The sequence below is a fragment of the Cornus florida genome, unplaced genomic scaffold (assembly GCF_030987335.1).
Source record: "Cornus florida cultivar Cherokee Brave unplaced genomic scaffold, ASM3098733v1 CherokeeBrave_3.0.0_Hap2_Chr06, whole genome shotgun sequence".
NCBI lineage: Eukaryota > Viridiplantae > Streptophyta > Magnoliopsida > Cornales > Cornaceae > Cornus > Cornus florida.
Genome location: NW_026775576.1, coordinates 50,514,093 through 50,535,191, shown reverse-complemented (window position 1 = coordinate 50,535,191; position 21,099 = coordinate 50,514,093). Strand labels below are relative to the sequence as shown.

The following is a 21,099-nucleotide window of genomic DNA, read 5'->3' as shown; positions in this document are numbered from 1 at the left end:
TATATATATATATATTTGGTAAATAAATCCATATAATAGTTGCATGTAGTATATTAGTTACACTCTATATCGTGTAGTAGTTAAGCTGGCTAGATTCTCCGGTAACAACAAAGAGATCTTCTCAATCAGCAAAGACAAAGCTTGGCTAATTGTTGGTACTACCATCACTAAGGCAGCCAAAGAGTTTTTTCATAATGGAAAACTTCCTTCTTGTCCCTAGTTCCCAAGTGTCAGAATCCAACCATTCTCAATGATTTCAGACCAATCAGTTGTTGCAATGTTATCTATAAATGTGTTGCAAAACTCATTACAATGAAAATGCAGCCATCACTTCCATTGATAATAGGGCCAACACAAACTGCCTTTGTCCTTGGAAGAAAAATCACAAATTATGTTCTCCTTACTCAAGAACTAAGGAGGGGATATCATGCCTTTACACCATCTCCTAGGTGTGCGTGGATTAAGGCGTGTATCACAACTCTTTCCTTTACCATAGCCATCAATGGAGAATTCCATGGTCATTTTAACAGTGTTAAGGGGTTAACGCAAGGAGATCCATTGTCTCCTACACTGTTGGTCATCTCCATGGAAATTCTTTTAGGTATCCTCAAAAAGATTATCTCCCAAGCACCTAGGTTTAAATACCATTGGAGATGTAAAGAGGTTGGAATCACACACCTCACATTTACTGATGATCTTCTCCTTTTTTTGCCATGCTGATATCACCTCCATATCCATCCTCAAATCAGCTCTTGATCTCTTCTCCTCATTTTCTGGACTGACCATAAACCCAACAAAAAGCTCAGTTTTCTTTTCAGGCATTGACCATTCAAGTGAGCTTCTATACTCTAGCTTTCTTGGTGTTGGAATTGGTTCACTCCCCATAAAGCACTTTGGTGTCTCCCTTATCTCTACAAGACTCAAAGCTGCAGATTGTAATCTTTTGCTTGAAAAAATCACAGCAAGGATCCACCATCGGTCCTCTAGAAGCCTGTCCTATATTGGAAGACTTGTACTCATCAAATATGTACTTGTATCCACTCAATTGTACTGGTCCGGTATTTTCATATTACCACAGAAGGTGATTAATGACCTTACTGCACTGCTTAGAAGATTTCTCTGGACTGGTTCAGACCTTAAGAAGATTGGTGCTAGGGTTAAATGGTGCAATGTCCGTAAGCCTATCACAAATGGAGGTCCTGGTCTTCCCAATCTTGAAGCTGCAAACACAGATGCAATACTTAAACACATTTGGGAGCTTAGAACTGGTAACAATCAAAGAATTTGGATCATCTGGTGCAAGACTTATCTTATCAAGGATCAATGTTTTTGGCACTCCCCAATCATGCTCATGGAGCTAAAGGAAGATACTACAGCTGAGACCACTTGCGAGGAAACTAATCAAACACAAGGTTGGCAATGGTGCATCCACCCACTTCTGGTATGATTTTTGGCTTGATAGGGCCCCCTCTCCCTATACTATCCCACCTCTATCATCCAACTAGCAGGTATCTCACCCAATGCAATGGTAGATGACTTTATTAATGCTACCACATGGAACTTTCCTCCCACTCTCACTTCCACATTTCCTGAACTAAACAACATCCATCCTTCTAATCCCTCAACACCAGACCAATTTATTTGGACTGCAGGACCCACAGGGAAATACAGCCTTAAACATACCATAGCAGTCATTTCCTAATCCCACACCCCAGGACCATAGTCGAGATTAGTTTGGAACTCCATTGCCATCCCCAAACAGAAACTGATCCGTGGATTACAATCCAATCTAAGCTTCCCACTCTAGACTCCAAATGCATGTCTTATCTTGAATCAACCAATGTATGCCATCTTTGCTCATCCCTCCCCGAATCACACTCCCATTTCTTATTTGACTGTGAATTGTCTCCCTTATTTGGAGATTCATTCAAGACAAAGCAATAACTGGCCACAATTTGTCACTTGGGCTTCTCATCACTGAAATCAATCTAATCCCAGAACTCAAATGTGTCGATTAACCCTTGTCTCCATGGTGTATCATATTTGGCAGGAAAGGAACAATAGGGTTTTCAGAACCTCTCCTTTTTTGCAATCATCTGTGTTGAAGCTCATATGTAATTCAATTGCAGATGCCTTAAGATCTCACAACAATGAAAGCTACTCATAATTAACTATGGAATTGGTCTACTCTCCAGCTGTAGTTCGCTTGCCGCCACTACCTGCAGAACTGTAGGCAAAGGTCAAGCTTTAGTTTGGCAAGAACCAGGCTTGTCACCGGAATTTGATGTTAATTGTTTTGTTGGGACATCCATTCCTAAGATGCAGAGGACTAAGGTGTGACCAACTGTCAAACCAGAAATTGAAATTCGAACCATTACCAATTTCAAGTTTGATAAGTGGCCTAATAGCAGGTCTAAGCTGAAGCAATTTCCTCCATGTCCAAGAGCACTGACTCGTAGTACCAACTCTCAAATACTCATTCGTTTTAGTAGGTAGGTGTTGACCCAAGTGATCCACAAAATGCTTTCTTAAGCCTTGATTATTATCAAAGATGATTCATAATAGTAGTTCTGTTCCATGAGTGTAAGTCGGGTATTCCCAGGCCTCCGGCCCTCTTACGTAGACATTCAGAAGCCCACTTAACTTTTGCTCCATGCTTCTTAAGCTTTGGTCTTGTCCATAAGAAGGCTCTAAAAATGCATGTGAGTTCATTAATAACACTCATTGGTAGTATTGATTTGGTACTCCAGTAGGTTTGAGTACTATGGAAGATAAATATGATGAGTTATACCCTTCTTGCAAAGGAGAGTAGCTTGCTAGACCAGTGTCTTATTTTTGCTGTAACTTTATTAATAAGTGCTTTACAATCCACAACTCTCAGCATGGTAGAGATTCGAGGTACACCTAGGTATCTTATTGGGAGGCAACCTTGCTCAAATCCAGTAAAGTTGAGAATTGCAGATTCAACAGCAGGTGCCACACCAGAAAGGAAGATCTGACTTTTACATTGGTTGACATGAAGTCCAGAGAGGTTAGAGAAAATTTCAGTGGCACTAAGCAATGTTTGCACAGAATGAACACTTCCATGACAAAATAACATCACATCATCAGCAAATATCATGTGAGTGAAAGCTAAATCCTTGCATCTCAAATGGAATTTGAAGAAGTAATCTTGCTTAGGATGGACGATAGTACTTCCATTACAATTACAAATAGTGATGGTAATATGGGATCACCTTGCCTTAGCCCCTTAGCTCCTTTACAAAAAGTCAAAGTGCGTAACTCTGATGAAAATGTCAGCTCGATACCTTGCTAAGTCTACCACATCCATCTTGGACATCAAGGATTGCAAATCACAGATTGTACAACTAAGATTTTTTATTTATTTATTTTATTTTTAATAAAGGCAATTGTAATTGTATAACTAAGAGAGCTTAAAGGTGTGTGTCTGAGGATAAGGAAATCGATGGAATGAAAATTTGAGACTTGGCATATAAGGTTGGGAATCCACATGAATTAGGGGGATAATGTTGAGAATAGAGACTTGACGTATAAGGGAGGGAAGCCAAGTCCAAAGGACAATCAAATATTGAAATCACTCTAGTGTGGTGTGATGCTCAATTAAGAAAGTTAGGAGTTGATTCCTCTACAGTTGCGTTTTTTATTTTTTATGTTTTTATGATTGTATTATAAGTGTTAACAATTATTTATACTAAAAGTTTAAACCATTATAGATGGTGTAACTTTTCATATTTAAATTTATATGTATATGACTTTTTAAATTTAAAATGTGTTACAATTTTAATTGGTAAAATTTTAACCAAGTGTGGATACCTTGTTAACTACATTCTACTTTGAATATTATTTGTGACATTTACAAAAACATTAATCCACTCAACGCTTTGCATTGAACTCGAGAATTTACTCAACTTTATTTGCGACTCTGTCAATTTACAAAAACATTGATCATTATTGTTGGAACGTAAGATGGAAGAAAAAAGGGAATTTGAATTTCCGCAGCAGTTATTTGTTTTTACTGTAGGGCACCTTAATCTAAATTATACTTTACAAAATTTCCTTACCTAAGAATAAAAAAACACACACACAATAAATAAAAATAAAATATAAAAAAAAGCCAAAAACAAGCAAACATTTTATGCATTTGAATTTTCGACCATAGAAATGCCAAGTGCAGTCTTACATATATATATATATATATATATATACACACAGACACATATGCATGGTAGCTATCTTTCAACAATTTGTGAACTCTATTGTGGGGTACATAATACTATAATACTCTTTCGACAATGGACTAAATACAGAGGATAGTGCATTATTGCATTATTCATTATTGACTGAGAAAACAAATGTGGTATTAGAGTTTTTATATGATGATATTAGGGCTGCAATTCGGGCGGGTTGAGCGGGTTTGAGGTATAACTTAAGCCTAATTCATCATAGGACATGCTAAACCCAAGCCCAACCCTAACCCTATCCTCAACCTTAACTACTCAACTCAAGCCCAACCCATCCTTCTACTTTTAAATTCGGGCTTGCAACTCGGGCTTAGATTCAGGGTAAAAAGGTCGGGTTAATTCAGGTTACTCATATGGTTAATCCTTATATCGAAATTTTAATATAATTTTAAATTAATTTTAAATTAAATTACTCATAAATAAGAAAAAGTTTAAAGACTTTTTTTTGTAAATTTTTAATAAATTACAAACAAATTTTTTAAAAAATAATTCTTATAAATGTTAACATACAATAAGTTAGGATTTAACAAAAGAAGTTGAAAAGAAAAAAAGTAATCATAGTTTAAATATTATATATAATGTATTTAAAAGTAAAAATATATATATAAATAATATTATAATTCGGGTTCGGATTGACTCGAGTTGCTAGCACTTCAACCCAAACCCAACCTAATTAAATTTGGGTTGAGATTTTTCAATCCAAACCCAACCTTAATTGTAAAAGTGATTGTCCAAGTCCGTAAAAAATCGGGCTGGACTCGGGTTGGGTTCGGGTTACCCAACCCAAGTTGCACCCCTAGATGATATAGATACAACTCTAAAATACTTTATTTTTTTTTTTTTAATTTACTTCTTGGTTAGGAAAAATATAAGATCACTTTCACTCTTAAAAAAAAAAAAATTTGATGATTTGATTTTGAAGACATCAAGGACAAAGGGGGTGTAGATCACCAACAAGGTTTACTTCTGTATTGTTAAACTTGCAATTTATATATTTATTATTATTCAAATTGAAATAATTGTTGAAAAAAATTAATTATTTAATAATAGTTTTTCCTTACCACTTCTTTATTTATATTTAGCTTATTATTTTCTCTTATCTATACATGTTATTTCTTACTACTTTTAAACTGTAGGGCGAATTGAAAAAAAAAACCCTTAACTTGTAGCCATTTGCAAGAAACCCCCTTTTGAATTTTTTTAGCACAAAGACCCTCTCAACTAGGGGTGCAACTTAGGTTGAATAACCCAAACCCAATCCGAGCCCAGTCAGAATTTTCTCGGGCTTGGGCAATCATTTTTACAATTAGGGTTGGGCTTGGGTTGAAAAATCTCAACTCGAATTTAATTAAGATTGGGTTCGGGTTAAAGTGTTATCAACCTGAGCCAACCCGAACCCGAATTCTAATATTATTTTCATATATATTTTTACTTTTAAATACATTATATACAATATTTAAACTATGATTTTTTTTTTCTTTTCAACTTCTTTTGTTAAATTTTAACTTATTGTATGTTAACATTTAGGAGAATTAATTTTCTAAAAATTTGTTTTTAATTTAATAAAAATTTACAAATAAGTCTTTAAACTTTTTTCTTATTTAAGAGTAATTTAACTTAAATCTAATACAAGATCATATTAAATTTTTAGTGTAAGAATTAGCTATATGAGTAACCCGAATTAACCCGAACTTTTTATCCGAAATCTAAACCCGAGTTGTAAGCCAGAATTTAAAAATAGAAGGATGGATTGGGCTTGGATTGAGTAATTAAGGTTAAGAATAGGGTTATGATTGGGCTTGGGTTTAACATTTCATATAATAGGTTGGGCTTAAGTTATACTTCAAACCTGTTCGAGTTGCAGCCTACTCTCAACTATCTAGAGGGGTGCTTAGCCATTTTTTGAGACAAATTTGCCCCTTACTTCTTTACTTATCTTTTTTTAGTTTTTTGCATCACACCATTCACTAAATTTACTCTCACATTTTAAATCTTATTATTATTTTCTTCTTCACTTAGATGTGAAATAAGATAAAACTAAATATGATAAGAATTAATTAAGAAAAATAAATATATAAATATGAGACGAATTCGATTCCATTGTACTTTTGGCTCCCTCAAATATATTTCATTGTTGTTAATGATAAAAAAAAATTTTAAAAAATCATAAATTGTGGCCGGTGCGACTCCATCTCCTAACAAAATTTGGTGTAATTTAAATGGACCAATCCAAATCTAACATGGTATATACTTTAAATACGTATATTATCAACTTGCATACTCAACCTTACTAAGTTGCAGCCCTACTCTCAACTATCTAGCGGGGTGCTCTCAGCCATTTTTTGAGACAGATTTTTTACTTCATTGCCACTTTTTTACACCAAGAACAACTTAAAATCTCTTTCTCAAATGTGAGTTAAACTATTAATTTAATTTTATATACATATATTGCAATGATTATAAAGTTAAATATATTCATTTTTTTAAATTTGTTCTAAACTCTATTTATTTAGATTGCATTTTTTTAATTTTTGAAGTATATTTTCATTAATATACTATCTACTAAGGCTAATATTGACATTGGACTTGATAAAAAGAATCAAAACAAATATAAATTGTTGGAATAAAAATCAAACCTGAAAAAAATAAATAAATAAATAAATTATTGCAAAATAATACTAAGCATATTAATGAAGGAGTAATATAAGAAAAATAAATATTAATTGTTGTCAAGGAGTAATATAAGAAAAATAAATATTAATTGTTATAAAGAAGTAATAATAAATATTTTTCATTGAATATAATTATCATTATTTTCAAAGGGTTTTGTATTTTGAAAATAATGCATAAAATTAAACCGATTGTGTTTATAAACTTATAATTAAAAATTTAAATAAAAAGAAGAAATAAAAAAGAATAAGAACAGTGCACATACCACAATACATCATACTCCCATATATAAGGTGGGAAAAAGAAAAAAACTTGGAAAGAATAAATAAATAAATAGGGCATGATTTTTTTTTTTTTCCTACTAGATGATTGAACTTGGGAAATATACTTAGGATTTTTTTTTATTTATTTAGAAAGAAATTAAAAGAACTCACAGTGTCACGCACTGTGGGAAATGATTTCAGTTTCATCGATCAGATCAATTACTACCGAACAATTAGGTATACATCTCTCTCGCTCTGGTTCGAAACGGAGGTCTCGAGCTCGTTCTCTCTCCAATCAACCATGGCTTACCCATTTTTGGTTCAATCAGGTAAATTGGAATAATTTCAGTTGTAGCTTCATCGATTTCGTCTTCAATTGCATGCATTTCCTCAGTGTATTTATTAGGTTTCACCTTTCTCTATATATATAGACACGTCTATATATATATATGTATATATTACCTGTGAATCATTCAGAAATCTGTGTAATCTTTTAGAAATCATGACGTTTTGGGAATGATTTTAGTTTTCCGTTGATGAAATCCTTGTCGATTGCATGTATTTCTTCCAATCATTAAAACTCTCTCTCTCTGATATGTAGTATCTTTCAATAGATTTAGGTTTAAATTGTGTTTGGTTTTTTGCTGAAAAGAAAGTGAACATGTCTTTCAATAGATTTAGGTTTAAATTTTGTTTTTGTTTGTGTGTGAGTGTGGCAATATCAGTTCTATGGTATATAGAGATATATCAAATATGCTTGAGAACATAACATTATAAATACTTTGAAGTTGCTTGGAGTTCACCATCTGCACTGATTGCATTGAAACCTTTTAGTTCCTAAATTATCATAACTTGGCATTTTGGCGGTTATTTACTGCCAAATTTTTGCATCACCATTTATGAATTTCTACTACATATCAGATTATGTTGGCTGGAACAATTAAAAAAGTCTCTATTATCAAATGTTTCGATCTTTGCTTAAATTCTGCTGAAGAGTGATCATACTTTTCATTTATTTGTTTTGCTTTCCAATTTTTGTTTTATGCTGATTCTGGATCTCAATTGAGTTACATTGGCTTAATTGATTTTAGGTGAATTTCTGGCCGTTTGATCTCTTTCGATATATAATATGCAAAGTAGTGTTAACAGGGAATGAAAATAACTGATTGGTATGATGGGTGAAGTCCATTTAGGTAGTTTCAGTGGGCCAAACCAATGAATCTGTGGTTTATTCTAGACAATTATAAAATTATTTTTTCTTAATTTTAACCACAAATCTTGCCTACTTTTATAATTTTTCGTGACAGTAAAAATGGCAGTTTCTGATTTTGCATCATTGGCTACCCGCTGATCTGTCTACTCCTCAGATATTAATAATTGGCTACCTGCTGATCTTCTTAGTAGCCAACTAATATGGAATATGTTGTGCCTATCGGGTAGTGTGGAGTAGCTTCAGTGGCCAATGATCTGAGGTAATGTGGGACAGTAACAAAAACTGGAAGTATTGTTGTGGAAACTACTGGTTTATTCTGGATAATTATAAAATTATTTTTCTTAATTTTAACAAGATATAAAAGTTTTCCTTTCTAATGTGCATATTTTAAAATTCTATGCAATTCATGCTTTTAATTTTTTAAGTTTCAATCTTACTATGGTGCATTGGATTTATTGAGTTTTAGGTCTTGATGTACTGGAACTAATGATGAGTTCGCCATATGCATATTTAGTAAGATAAGAATCATTGATTGCTTGTGTGCATTCATAGAATAAAGACACAAATCATACCTACTTCATTTCGTTTATTGAACGCACACATGCACTTGGGGAAGTATGGATGCTACTGTTCTGTCTCAAGCGTAGCTGCAAGTTCCTGAAAATAATAAGATGCGTGATCAAATTTATCTTAAGATAGATATGCCATGTAGAGTAACTGAAGTCTTGCTTAGCTTTCTCACAGCTCCAGATAAATTTTTGTCCTGCATTTGGCTTGAACTTACAATCCTAGCTCTGTTTTGAAATTTCTTTTATTTTCTGGACACCTGATGGGTTTATTCTTCGATAGTTAGGTATAGAATGGTGAGATTGATCATGTTATGGTAGAGGGCTTGAGCCATGGTGAGGTCTGTGAGGAAGTGGTTTACCCTGATTTAGAATTGCAAGGGTGCTCTTCGAAGGTTGTTAGCCAATGATGCAATGTCCTGCATTTGTCAGAATCTAATTTTTCCATGCTAATAAGAGCAATTATTACTAAGTTTTAGGGTTCATTAAGATTTTGGGGGGACATATTTTAAGCATTTTGATTCTGCAGTGTCTTTCAAATTAAGCCAAGTTGTTTGATAAGGAAATAATGGTTTCTTGGAATAAAGTGGTGTGTGTGTGTGTGTTTTAACTTTGCACATAGACTCTTACTGATGATTCTTGACATTATCTGATTTCCCTAATTATTCAACATGGTGCCATAAATGTGTGGCCCAACTGGGACATATATATTAGTTCAATAAGTTAACAAACTTAAGCGATCCGAGACCTTGCAGGATTTTAGATTGCTTTTCTTCTTCGTCGTCGAATGGTTAAAATTCAACTCCAAGTTTAGTTGTGTTGTCTTAGTTTCTCAGTCCTTGTAATCTGAGACATTAATTAAGTATAAGATTATCTTGTACTAACATTTTGAGAATTCCAGCTTGTACTTAAAATGCTTTTATGTTATTCAGACATTCTTCCCCTTGGAGTTTGGAAACGACGTGGATCGTGTCCAAAACAGCATTCGGCATAAAGTCTCAAATCTGCAGAGCTACTAAGGGTGAAGGAATTCCATATGCGTAACTCTTCCAACTTCTTTGCCAGCTATTTTCTTCCAATGTACATTGTCACAGCCGAGAGCCACAGCTCCTAGAAATTGATTTTCTGTTTATCAATGGCAAGAGGTTAGCAACGGATGACTTGAGAGAAAGAGAGAGAGTGAGCGAACGAGAAAAGAAAATGCGGCTTATATACTCTCTCGAAAGAGTTCATCTGTCTGACACAAGGCGGCTTACAAGATTATGGCGGGAAGGCTTATTAATGACATCTTACCTCAACTGCAGTCTGCAATGCATTGTCTAAGATTTGTTTCCTTTGCTTGCAAAGTAGTACTAGTTATATATCTGTATGTATTCATTGTAAGACCATTTCTTCCATTTGCTTATTTGTTCAATTAATTGATTTGAATTCACAAAAAAACGTATTATTTAGTAAATAAGTATTTCATGGTGCTGATTCAATGTCCATTTGCATGGTTTGACAATATTGATTTTTATTGCTTCAAGTGTGCTACATAATACATGGTAGATTGAAGAATTCTTAGGTGTACGTTTTAGAACTTTGTTGGGTTTTTCCAATTGTTGTTCTTTTTGGGTGTGAAATATATCGGTTTTTCCTGCCCGTAAAAGCAAATTCACCGATTCATGTGAAGGGGTTGTTTTGCACGGTTCCTGAACCCGTGAATTAGTCGGCCCCGTAAAAGCAAATTTACGGGCAGTTAATTTTACTTTACTGGCAGATTTATGAACTAGATAAATCATGAATCTGAAAATCCTTTTTTTGGTATGATTAAAAGTTTTAATGTGAAACTTTTGAGTACTGATAGGATATATTGCTTTCTCCGCAAGTAAATTAAAAAGTTACAGCAACAAAATAGTTTCTATATCCGTCCATATCTAGACAGATATGGGTAGAAGATAATAGATTCAATATCTTAAAGGAAACTACAACAGTTCTAAACTCTCTTTGTAACCTCATAGTTTCCATATACTTCTTGTGTATTATGAATCAAAATTAAATCTTGATAGATAGGGTAGAAGATATAGATTAAATAATGAAGGAAACTACAACAGTACTAAAGTCTCCTTCATCAAAGATGGTCAGATACTAAAAAACAATTACCATATATTAAAAAATCAGCTACTCACAAAATATACATACATATATATATATAACAACAATGAAATTCTCCTTCAATCAACGATTAATATTGGGTATGTGTATTTATAAACATTGAAGGTTGTACAAATGTTGAAAATTCAGATTGTGGTTTATGTATTAGTCGTAGTTAGATTCTATATCTGCAGAGTGGACAAGCATAGGCCTCATTAAGCCACTTGTAAATACAGGGTCCATGGAACGTGTGGTTGCAACCCATGGCACTAGATTCTTCCCCGACCTCCATCTCATCCTGACACACCCCGCAAACGTGACCTTCTTCCTCCACCACCACCTGCGTCAGGCTCTCGAGCACCGGATCCACCGTGTCCGCCAAAATCCTCGCTAGTTGAACTGAAACTTTATCCTCGATCTCTGTCAACACCTCACCGAAGTCGCGGCCCGTTGCGGTGGCTCGGGACATGGCCAACTCGAATTTCTTGCGCTCCAGGCTTACGAATAGTAGTTGCTCGCCACTTAGCTTCGGCCCCAAGTTCTGCCAACCACCATCAAGAACATGTCCGTTGCCGGGGCTTTCGCTGTCGCCGGAGTTTTCCAGTCCGTTGAGAAGCACGGCCGTCGCTCTTGCGATACCAACTTCGTCCATATCTTCCAGGGGACACCAAGAATTGCAATCCGGCCGGACTAATGATATATATATATATATATATGTAGAGAGAGATTTTAGAGAGAGAAGTTGAGCAGTGCAAATTATTTTCAAAATAGAGAAGCAAGGAAAGGGTTTTATAGATTGAAAGGTCGGTGACTGATATGCAGCACGAGGAGTCCAGCCGACATAATGGAAAAACGCGTTGAAAAAGGGTCTTGGGAAGGTCTTACGAAATGGGCTGGCTTGAGCTGTGGGCTCTTATTTTCTGGGCTTGGTATGTGGGCCTATAACAAGTTATGTATCGGCGCTGGAACGGCCTATTAATTATTGGTGGACTTTCATGGAGCTGAATTAAAAAAAAATTTTAAAAAATGTTATCTTTGGAACCGTGGATTTAGAATTAAAAAAATTTTAATTAAAATTTTAAACTAAGTTTTTTTAAATTTAAAATTAAAACACTGATTCCTATTTCCAAATGCAACTTTCTATTTTTTTAACAAATTGTAATTCCTGAGAATCCAAATCAAGTAAAACTGAAGGGGAATATAAATCCGAATTAACAACTAAAACTAGAGGGGGAAAAATAATTGAACTAAAATCCTAGAACAAGGGGGAAAAAAATTGAACTAACAGTATCCTCGCTAGAGGGTTTGATCACAAATAGGAAGGAACCGCGAACAACTTTGAATTCATAAAGTAAAGAGATAAATTCACAAAGAAAATTTGAAATTAAGCCTAAAATATATGAAAAAATTGAATAACAGAGGTAATCAAAAAGCCTCTTATACAACAAAATAACCTATTTTGATGGAATTCGTAATTTTCCTAAAACAATGTCAGCAAGCCTATTATTTTACATACTATACTTGCAAAATAATAAAAATAAATAAATAAAGTATGACAATGATATAGCCATTCAATCAACTAGAATAATACAATATCATAAACCCAGAATATATTTATACGAATTGAAGTTTCATATAACTTGAAAATCAATATAATTGTTGTTGTATTAGTTACATTCTATGCATGTCTGCAGAGTGGACAAGCATTGGCTTCAATAAGCCACTTGACAATACAGTATCCATGGAACAGGTGCATGCAACCCATAGCTCTAGCTTTATCACCGACCTCCATCTCATCCTGACAAACCCCACAGACGTGCCCTTCTTCCTCTACCAACACCTTTTCCAACCCCTTCTCGTCCGCCATAATCGTCACCATCTGAACTTTAACCTCAAACTGAGTCTCTGCCAACACGTCCCAGAAGTACCGGTCCGTCCCTTTGGTCCGGGACAAGGCCAACTCCAATGTCATGCTCTCCAACCTTACTAGTTGTAGTTGCTCGCCACTTACCTTCACCCTGTTACGATCAGGGACGTGCCGGTTGAGAATGTCAGCCCAATATCTTGCTATGTCTGCCACATCCATATCCTTCGACATCAAGGATTGCAAATCACACAGATTGTACAAAGAATGATATATATATATATATATATGGAAATAGAGACAGAGAGAAGTTAGGTTTAGTTTCTAAGTTATATATATATATATGGGTGTGGAAATAGAGACAGAGAGAAGTTAGGTTTAGTTTCTAAGTTTCCGAACACACACTAAACACAGAGATAAGTCTCTAGCTAGGATTTGGAAAGGTTTTATACTTTTATTAGGGCAAGGTTCATCGGTGACATGCAAATAAAAGGACGCGTCGTTGAAGGTCATATGACTTCGTTTGGAATATGATATGCAGGCCTATTTTCGTGGGCTGGGCTTTATGCTTAATAAAATTGTAGGCTTTATCATTGTTATATATGAGCATTTACTCACACCCAATACCGAATACTTGCAGTTAATTGTTTAACCGAATAATTTTTAGTTTGCTGTTTATACCAAATATAAGTAAGTAGAGAGCTTCGGAATAGTTGCAGTAAATTGCTAGACCTACTCTTTTAATTGGTCAATTATACAATAAATAAAGAAGTGAAGTCCTAATTGTATTTGGTATAAATAGCCAAGTGTTTGATATGAGTATCACTCCTCGTATTTGGCATAAATAACCAATTAAATTTTGATTTTCCGGAATTCAAATTCTTTAATATGTAATTTGCATGCATCTGATCTATTAATTTAAAATATGTTTCAATTTTAATTCGTAAAATTTAAATTTGGCAAAACGTGTGTTTAATTTGATACTATGTTAACACAATCTATCTTAAATTTTATTTGTGACCGTGTCAATATACAAAAATATTGCTCAGGTTGTGCTTTGTATTGAGCTAGAGAACTTACTTAACTTGCTATATATCGTTCTTGTTCGAATATAAGATGTGGGCCCACTTGACATGCGCATTGTTTTAAGTATTTTGTTTTTGACTAAAACAGAAATAATATTTTTGTTATAGGAGTATTTTGGAAAAAAAAAAAAATCAGAAACATGTTTGAGAACGATATTTTAGGCATTTTGTTTTTTGTCCGTGTTGCGTTAGCACTGTGTAAAATAAAATAAGGTCACACCAAATATATTTTTATTGTCAAAATAAATATTATAACAACTAAAAAATAAAAACAATAAAATAAAACGCATGCCAAACAAGTTGAAGGAGTGGCATGTGTCCTGACAGGGCTCCACTATTGAAAAGTTGAGCCCTTTAAGGAGACTTTTAGTTTTTTCTTTTTCCTCGTAACTAACAAAAAAAATTTGAATAAGACACTGCAACGAAAGAATCAAGGAACTAATGATATTATAACACAAATCAAACAACGTTCATTTTTTTTTTTTTTTTTTTTTTTCATGGTACTAAAAAAAAAAGTTTGCTTACAGTGGGATCCATATTTGCACAATGGTTACCTTTGGATTTGAACTTTATTGTAGGGTCCAAAAGATTCAAAGCCTGTGTTGTAATACCTACAATGAAAGGAGTTTTTTAAAGTTAAAATTGAAAAATGACTGATCACTTTCATTCTTAAAACAAAAAACTGGTTATATTTTGAAGACATCAATGACATGCAGGGTTAAGGCGACTCTATATAATTTGAGGTGTTTTTAGGCGGAAAAAATAAAATTGGTTTTTTAATATGTAATATATTAATATAACAAATATCTAATAATATTTGTTTAAAAAATACACTCTTGTTTTTTGAGATGCAGAATTACCATTTTGTTAAAGCATTTTTTTTAATAGATACTATAGTTAATTCATTTAATATTTCTTGTGGCATAGTTACATTAAATATGATTTTATCAACTTTAATTTTGACAAACTCCTTTCATTATAGGAAATTTTTTCTTCTTTTTGAACTTTTAATTATGAAAATAAATTATATGTTTTAAATTGTTCAAACCTACAATGAATTGAAGAACTAGCTTGGTCCACTATTTATAGAAATTAATTGATTCTACAAAAAAAATTCGGTTGATTTGGGCTTGTATCATCTACATTCTCATTCATTTATTTTTCTCTATGAATAACTCTATCAATTATAGGTAATGAGAGAGGGAAAAATATTTGAGAAAAGAGAGAGAAAAAAAATAAATAAATAAAAGCTTAAAAGAATGTGGAAAGGTTCACCAATTCCCACAATAACAATTAAATGTATATATAATATTTTTAAATGTATATTCAATCATTAAGGCTGGTGTAATGATAATGAAAAAAAAAAAAAAGAGAGAGAGATTGGGATAAAAAATATAAAGGGGGGGGTGGTGGTTGAGATAAGGACGTAAACTATTTGCTTTTAGACCCACTATTAAATATATAGAGAGAGGTTATAAGAAAATATCAAATTTTGGGGACATTTCTATTCTCTGGAGTCTAATAATAGAATGAAATAAAAAATTTAGGAAAGTTGTAATATAAAGAAATAAATTTTTTGGGGATTTTTAGGAAGATGGTAATATAAAAAATATATATATATTTTTGGGGGTTTACTATTGGTTGAGGCTTGGACGGTCACCTAAGTTACGTAATGGTCCAACCGCCCCTAACAGGATGTATGTCACTCCAATATTTGTCAATAACATGACCTCTTGCATTGTTTAAAGTTACTTAAAACTTGCAATAGATATATATATATATATATATATATATATATATATATATATATAATGGATACTTAGGGCCCGTTTGGATCGCGACAACGTTATATGTTATGGTTTGGTATGATATGAAAACAATCGTTTTGGTATTGGTATGTTTTTAGTAGAAATCGGATCCATATTTGGTAACAAGTGTTTTATTTTTGTTAATTGTATATCAAAAACATGAAAACGTGTTTGGTAATGTTATGCATTTTAAAGAATTCGAAAACAAAACACGTTTGGGAAGTTTGTTTTGTTTTCAAAAATTCTGAATTAATAACAGAATACATGTTTGGTAAAGACTGTTTTGTTTTTGTTTTGAATAATTATATATATGAATACAATTATAAGTTTACACGTAATAGTCCATTTTTTTTTTAGGGAAAATTACATATAAATGGAGTCAAAGTTCCATATTTACTTAGAAACTGAGTCAAAGTTTCATATTTCTCTAAAATGGATTGCTGAGGTGGCACATGGTTTTTTCCAGTTTAAAAAATTGTGGTGCCTAAAATGTCCTTCCCTAACAAAAAAGTAGTACCTTCAGTTCAAAAAAGTAGTACCTTCGGAGGAAAAGTAGTACATTCGCGGGTGTTTAAAAAACATGGTACCTGGACGCCAAAAAGTAGTACCTTCAGTTAAAAAAAGTCGTACCTTCGAAGAAAAAGTAGTACCTTCGCGGAAGGGTATTTTAGGCACCACAATTTCTAAATAGTAAAAAACCATGTGCCACCTCAGCAATCCATTTTAGAGAAATATGGAACTTTGACTCAGCCTCTAAGTAAATATGGAACTTTGACTCCATTTATATGTAATTTTTCCTTTTATTTATGATTTGAGATTATTTGTTAAAATAAAAAAATAAAAATATTTTGCATTAAAGAGTTGGGAAAAAAAATTATGAATAAATTTACATGTATAAATAAGATCATGTGGGATGTTTATGAGGCATAAACATGATTAGTGGCAACCAAAGTACAAATCTAACTTTGTAATAATCTTTTAATGAGAGCAGATCTTTGCACTCCATTTATCTTTTTCTTTTGATTTGCGCTCCATTTAACTTTATTTTATTTCATATATATATATATATATATATATATATATATATATATATATATATAAATTCATTACGAATGATAGAGAGAGATCCTTGTAGTTGAAACTAACAAGAAGTAAAGCCAAAACGTTGATCTTCTTGAATTGGTTAGAGTTGAGGCTTGGTGGACATTGAAGCTTGTGAATGGGTTTACTTCATTGAGATTAGTTTGAAATTTTGTGCTGGAGATCCTTCAAAGTGTTAATATTTTTATTATTAACTCCTGAGACCATTTCCCCTTTTTCTGAGTATTTATTTTGATAACCAACTTCTGAATATTTCATACAATCTCCAACCATAATTAGAAATGATAAACAGGAATATTATTAGAAGCAAGCAATCAAGGAAGCTAGACATCACAAGCTAGACATGAAATGACAAGTTTTTTTGGTACATCACAAACTTAATAAATTGTTGTTGCACCATTCATATATATACTTGCACATATAGAGAGCTAGACATTCCTTAAAATTAGTATGTGTGTACATACACACTTCATTATATTTACATAAAATGTACATACCTACATCTAGAAATCACTAAAATTCATTCCATAAAATGTACACACACTTCTTTATACTTGCATAAGCATCCATTTGCTTAAGTTAGAGATCACCAGCTTCATGGAGTTGCAGCAACTGGAGAATGCTTCCTATAAATCCCACTGGTGCCACTGCCCACAACTTACTACCATGTCCTTCAACTCCACCACGAAACAGCTGCATTCTACTAAGCCTGAAAAATTGTTATATGTTTCACAGTTATATATTTCACATTTTTCAACTGTTATATATTTCAAAAATCCATTTCAAGTTTAAAAAATCAACCACATGCCTTTTTGGAATCAAAGTTTAAATTCCATTTTTTTTTCTTTTTCGAAAATCCGGCATGGCTTCCCCTTTAAAATAAACATTTTCAAAATTGAACCTATCACAATAAACACAAGGGACACCGCCCACAAAATTATTTCAATAAGGGACACTGCCCACAAAATTATTTCAACAAGGGACACTGCCCACAAAATTCATTCAATCAATTTAATAAGGACACCGCCCACAAAATTAATCCACAAATCCAAGTAAAATTGCCTGTTTTCCTCCTAAACTATTCCAATAACCACAAGATATATCTAACCTTTTTTCAGGCTAAGTTGCAAATTTGGAGTGTAAATGACCTCATGTAAAACCAAACACATGAACAACATTAGAGATAAACAAAATAACACATGGTAGAAATGAAGTAATTTAACAGTACTAAGTAAGATATATCTAACCTTTTTTCAGGCTATGTTGCAAATTTGGAGTATAAATGACCTCATGCAAAATCAAACACATGAACAACATACAGTAATCACGATCCAAACCTACATTGTTCTTAAATTTTCTACCTTCAAATTACACACAAGAGAATTATTATATTACATCTGTCAAAGTATATGATTTCAAATCTTAAAACTCTCTTAACGTATCAGATTCAAGGTAATGCAACTTATTCAAGGTAATGCAACTTATAATCTCACATTTTATTATGCCTGGTAATTGCATAAAATATGAGGATACAAAAATCTCACATCTAAATACAATATAATAAGGCCGGATAGGGATTGTATGATATAAAGTTAGGTATTTTATTTTTAATCTCATGCTTATTTCTAATTTATTAATTTAATTGAATCAGGCAATTTATATTTCTAAACATGTCATATGATCTCAGTTACTAACGAAGGCTAAATTTCCAAATAATTGGTTTGAATGATACTTTATAAATTTTCATAAGTTGCTGAAATAGGCTTTACTTTTTAGCTATAAAATTAAAATTGAGTTATGAAATTATGCACTCCCATTTCTATATACATGGAATTATTCATCACTTTGCAGAGAATAAAACTATATCTAAATCTGGATTATGCTACTGTATTTGCTACTGAAAGAATATGGAATTATGGAACTATAGTTATGGAACTAAATTTGGAATTTTGTTACTGTGTATATATATATATATATATATATATATATATATATATATAGAGAGAGAGAGAGAGAGAGCACCTGAAAGAATCGCCCTTGACGAAATCGATACACAGAATGTATGACCAACAGAAATTTGCAGAGAAGAAGCGTCGATCTGTGGTTGCGAAGAACTCTAGGGTTTCAGATTCGGGTCACACTCCATTTAACAGAGAGACGATTGAGCTGAAAACCAAGTACAGGAGGATTGATCGATCTATAGCCTAGCAACGAAGGTGTAACGAAAATGAAGAACAATCGGCTTCAGAAATCGCCTCCAAAGGAGCTGCGCGATGAGAGAGAAAATGATAATGAAGAACAATCTAGGGTTTCAGATTCGGGTCACACAAATACATAACAGAGAGATGATTGAGCTGAAAACCAAGTGCGGGAGGATTGATTGATCTGCAGCCTAGGAACGAAGGTGTAACGAAAACGAAAAACAATCGCCCATGAAATCGCCTCCAAATGAGCTGTGTGATGAGAGAGAAAATGACGATGAAAAATGGTTCGGTTCTGATATGCGATTTTTTATACTTGATATCACCGCTATAGTTAAATGAGGGTTGATATGGTTTTGGTTTGGGTTGATATGGCCGCTACAGTAAACCATATCACCCAATATCACCAATTCTTTGATATGGGTTTTGGCCCAAATCTCATAATGTTTTTACACTATTTAATACCACATCAACCCACTCCAAACATGATATTGGCCCAAAAATGAAACCAAAACATGAAAACAATAACAGATATGGGCCTCCAAAGAGACCCTTAAGTTACCTAATGATAGATTGGGGCGCGGTGAAAGGAATACCACATGGGACTGACCCAGCAGGTCCCACCACAAAGCTTTCTAAGTACTTATCCCCAACCAACCACATAGCCACGCCAACCAAGAACACGGAATGAAACCCTACCGCCGGCCAGATAGAACCAAGAACAGAGAAGATCAACATAAAAACCCAAAGCACAACAGGCAAGGCCGGAACCCACTCAGAGGTCGTAAACAGGGACCCAACCGGAACTTGCAGCAGAGCATAACCCCCAAAACCAGCTTCAACCACCGTCGGAAAGCAACCGACCAAACAAATTGCAAGAGAAATCCGCGCAACGGAAAGTAAAACCAGAGATCGAACACCGGCATCACACTCCACCATAGCCAGAGGAAAATAACCCCACCACAGCAAGGAAAAGAAGAAAAAAATGAGAGAAAGACAAAAGAAAAAACTCTGATCTCACAGAGAACTCAGCATCATTAGCAAGTTTGATCAACTGCGTGGGCTTAAGCTCATGCGTGAGGAGCAGGAGCCAGTGATTTTATCGTCTGATGACACTGCCCAAGGTGTGACTGTGTGTCGTAATAGTTTGTTTGGCAAAGTTTGGGATTCGTAGACCATCACTTTGGTCGGTGCAAAGTATACTTTTGGTACGATATTTCAGAAGCTGTGGCCCAAAGAAAGACAGAATGAGTCTTTTTCCACGCATCTCCTTGTTTAGAAGGTTGCGAGGAATACGTGATACCCTCGGATAACGAGTGATCAAGTCCGAACATAGATATCAAACAATTTAGTACGTAAATAAATACAGACTACAAAAAGAATTTAAAAATAAATAATTAAATATGCTAAAGAGAATTTTAAATAATAATCCTCAATAATGCTAATTAAATAATCCTCCAACATAATCTATAAAATCTTCTATTAATAGAACAATTCAAAAATCCATCGAGTGGACCCCTAATAAAAATTCTAAATGAAGAAAAACTGAACTAAAGAAGAAATTCAAAACTAAACATAAATAGCAGGCCTGTGTAGTCGGAAGAATGAGTGACCGTCTCTACTCAGCACGAACAAGCTCTAAGACTGGAACCGTCCGATACCTAAAAAATAATAGTGGGTCAGGTCCACGAACAAGTTCTATTCTAACTACAATCCAAATAGAGACCCGATACGCAGATACATCCTAGATAACTCAACAATATCTATCTAGTCCATACATATATATATCCACACTAAGGGACTCTTACTGGACTACAAAGGGGGTCTCAACCTGAATAGAAGGCAATATGCAAAACGCACCTAAAGTGGGCATGAGTACCTAGACCTAACAGGGTATACCTCTACCATCATAGCCAGTTATGCATCCCAATGC

General features: G+C 33.7%; 4 protein-coding genes across 4 annotated transcripts; 1 reads left to right on the top strand and 3 right to left on the bottom strand.

The window, feature by feature from the left end:
• The first annotated feature begins 691 nt into the window (after window positions 1–691).
• On the top strand, window positions 692–1,447 carry LOC132314081 (uncharacterized). The gene has a single exon (XM_059812993.1). The coding sequence runs from the start codon at window positions 692–694 to the stop codon at window positions 1,445–1,447; it is 756 nt and encodes a 251-aa protein (XP_059668976.1).
• Window positions 1,448–11,282: 9,835 nt separating this feature from the next.
• LOC132314080 (probable E3 ubiquitin-protein ligase RHC1A) lies at window positions 11,283–11,759 on the bottom strand. Its single transcript, XM_059812992.1, has one exon. The coding sequence runs from the start codon at window positions 11,757–11,759 to the stop codon at window positions 11,283–11,285; it is 477 nt and encodes a 158-aa protein (XP_059668975.1).
• Window positions 11,760–12,785: 1,026 nt separating this feature from the next.
• LOC132314079 (uncharacterized) lies at window positions 12,786–13,205 on the bottom strand. Its single transcript, XM_059812991.1, has one exon. It carries the CDS (start codon window positions 13,203–13,205, stop codon window positions 12,786–12,788), a length of 420 nt encoding a protein of 139 aa, XP_059668974.1.
• Window positions 13,206–14,448: 1,243 nt separating this feature from the next.
• LOC132314855 (uncharacterized) lies at window positions 14,449–20,251 on the bottom strand. Its single transcript, XM_059813650.1, has 2 exons — window positions 19,729–20,251; window positions 14,449–14,667 (listed from the first exon to the last, which is right to left on the bottom strand). The coding sequence occupies exons 1-2, from the start codon at window positions 20,103–20,105 to the stop codon at window positions 14,607–14,609; spliced, it is 438 nt and encodes a 145-aa protein (XP_059669633.1). The 5' UTR covers window positions 20,106–20,251; the 3' UTR covers window positions 14,449–14,606.
• Between the last annotated feature and the right edge of the window lie 848 nt (window positions 20,252–21,099).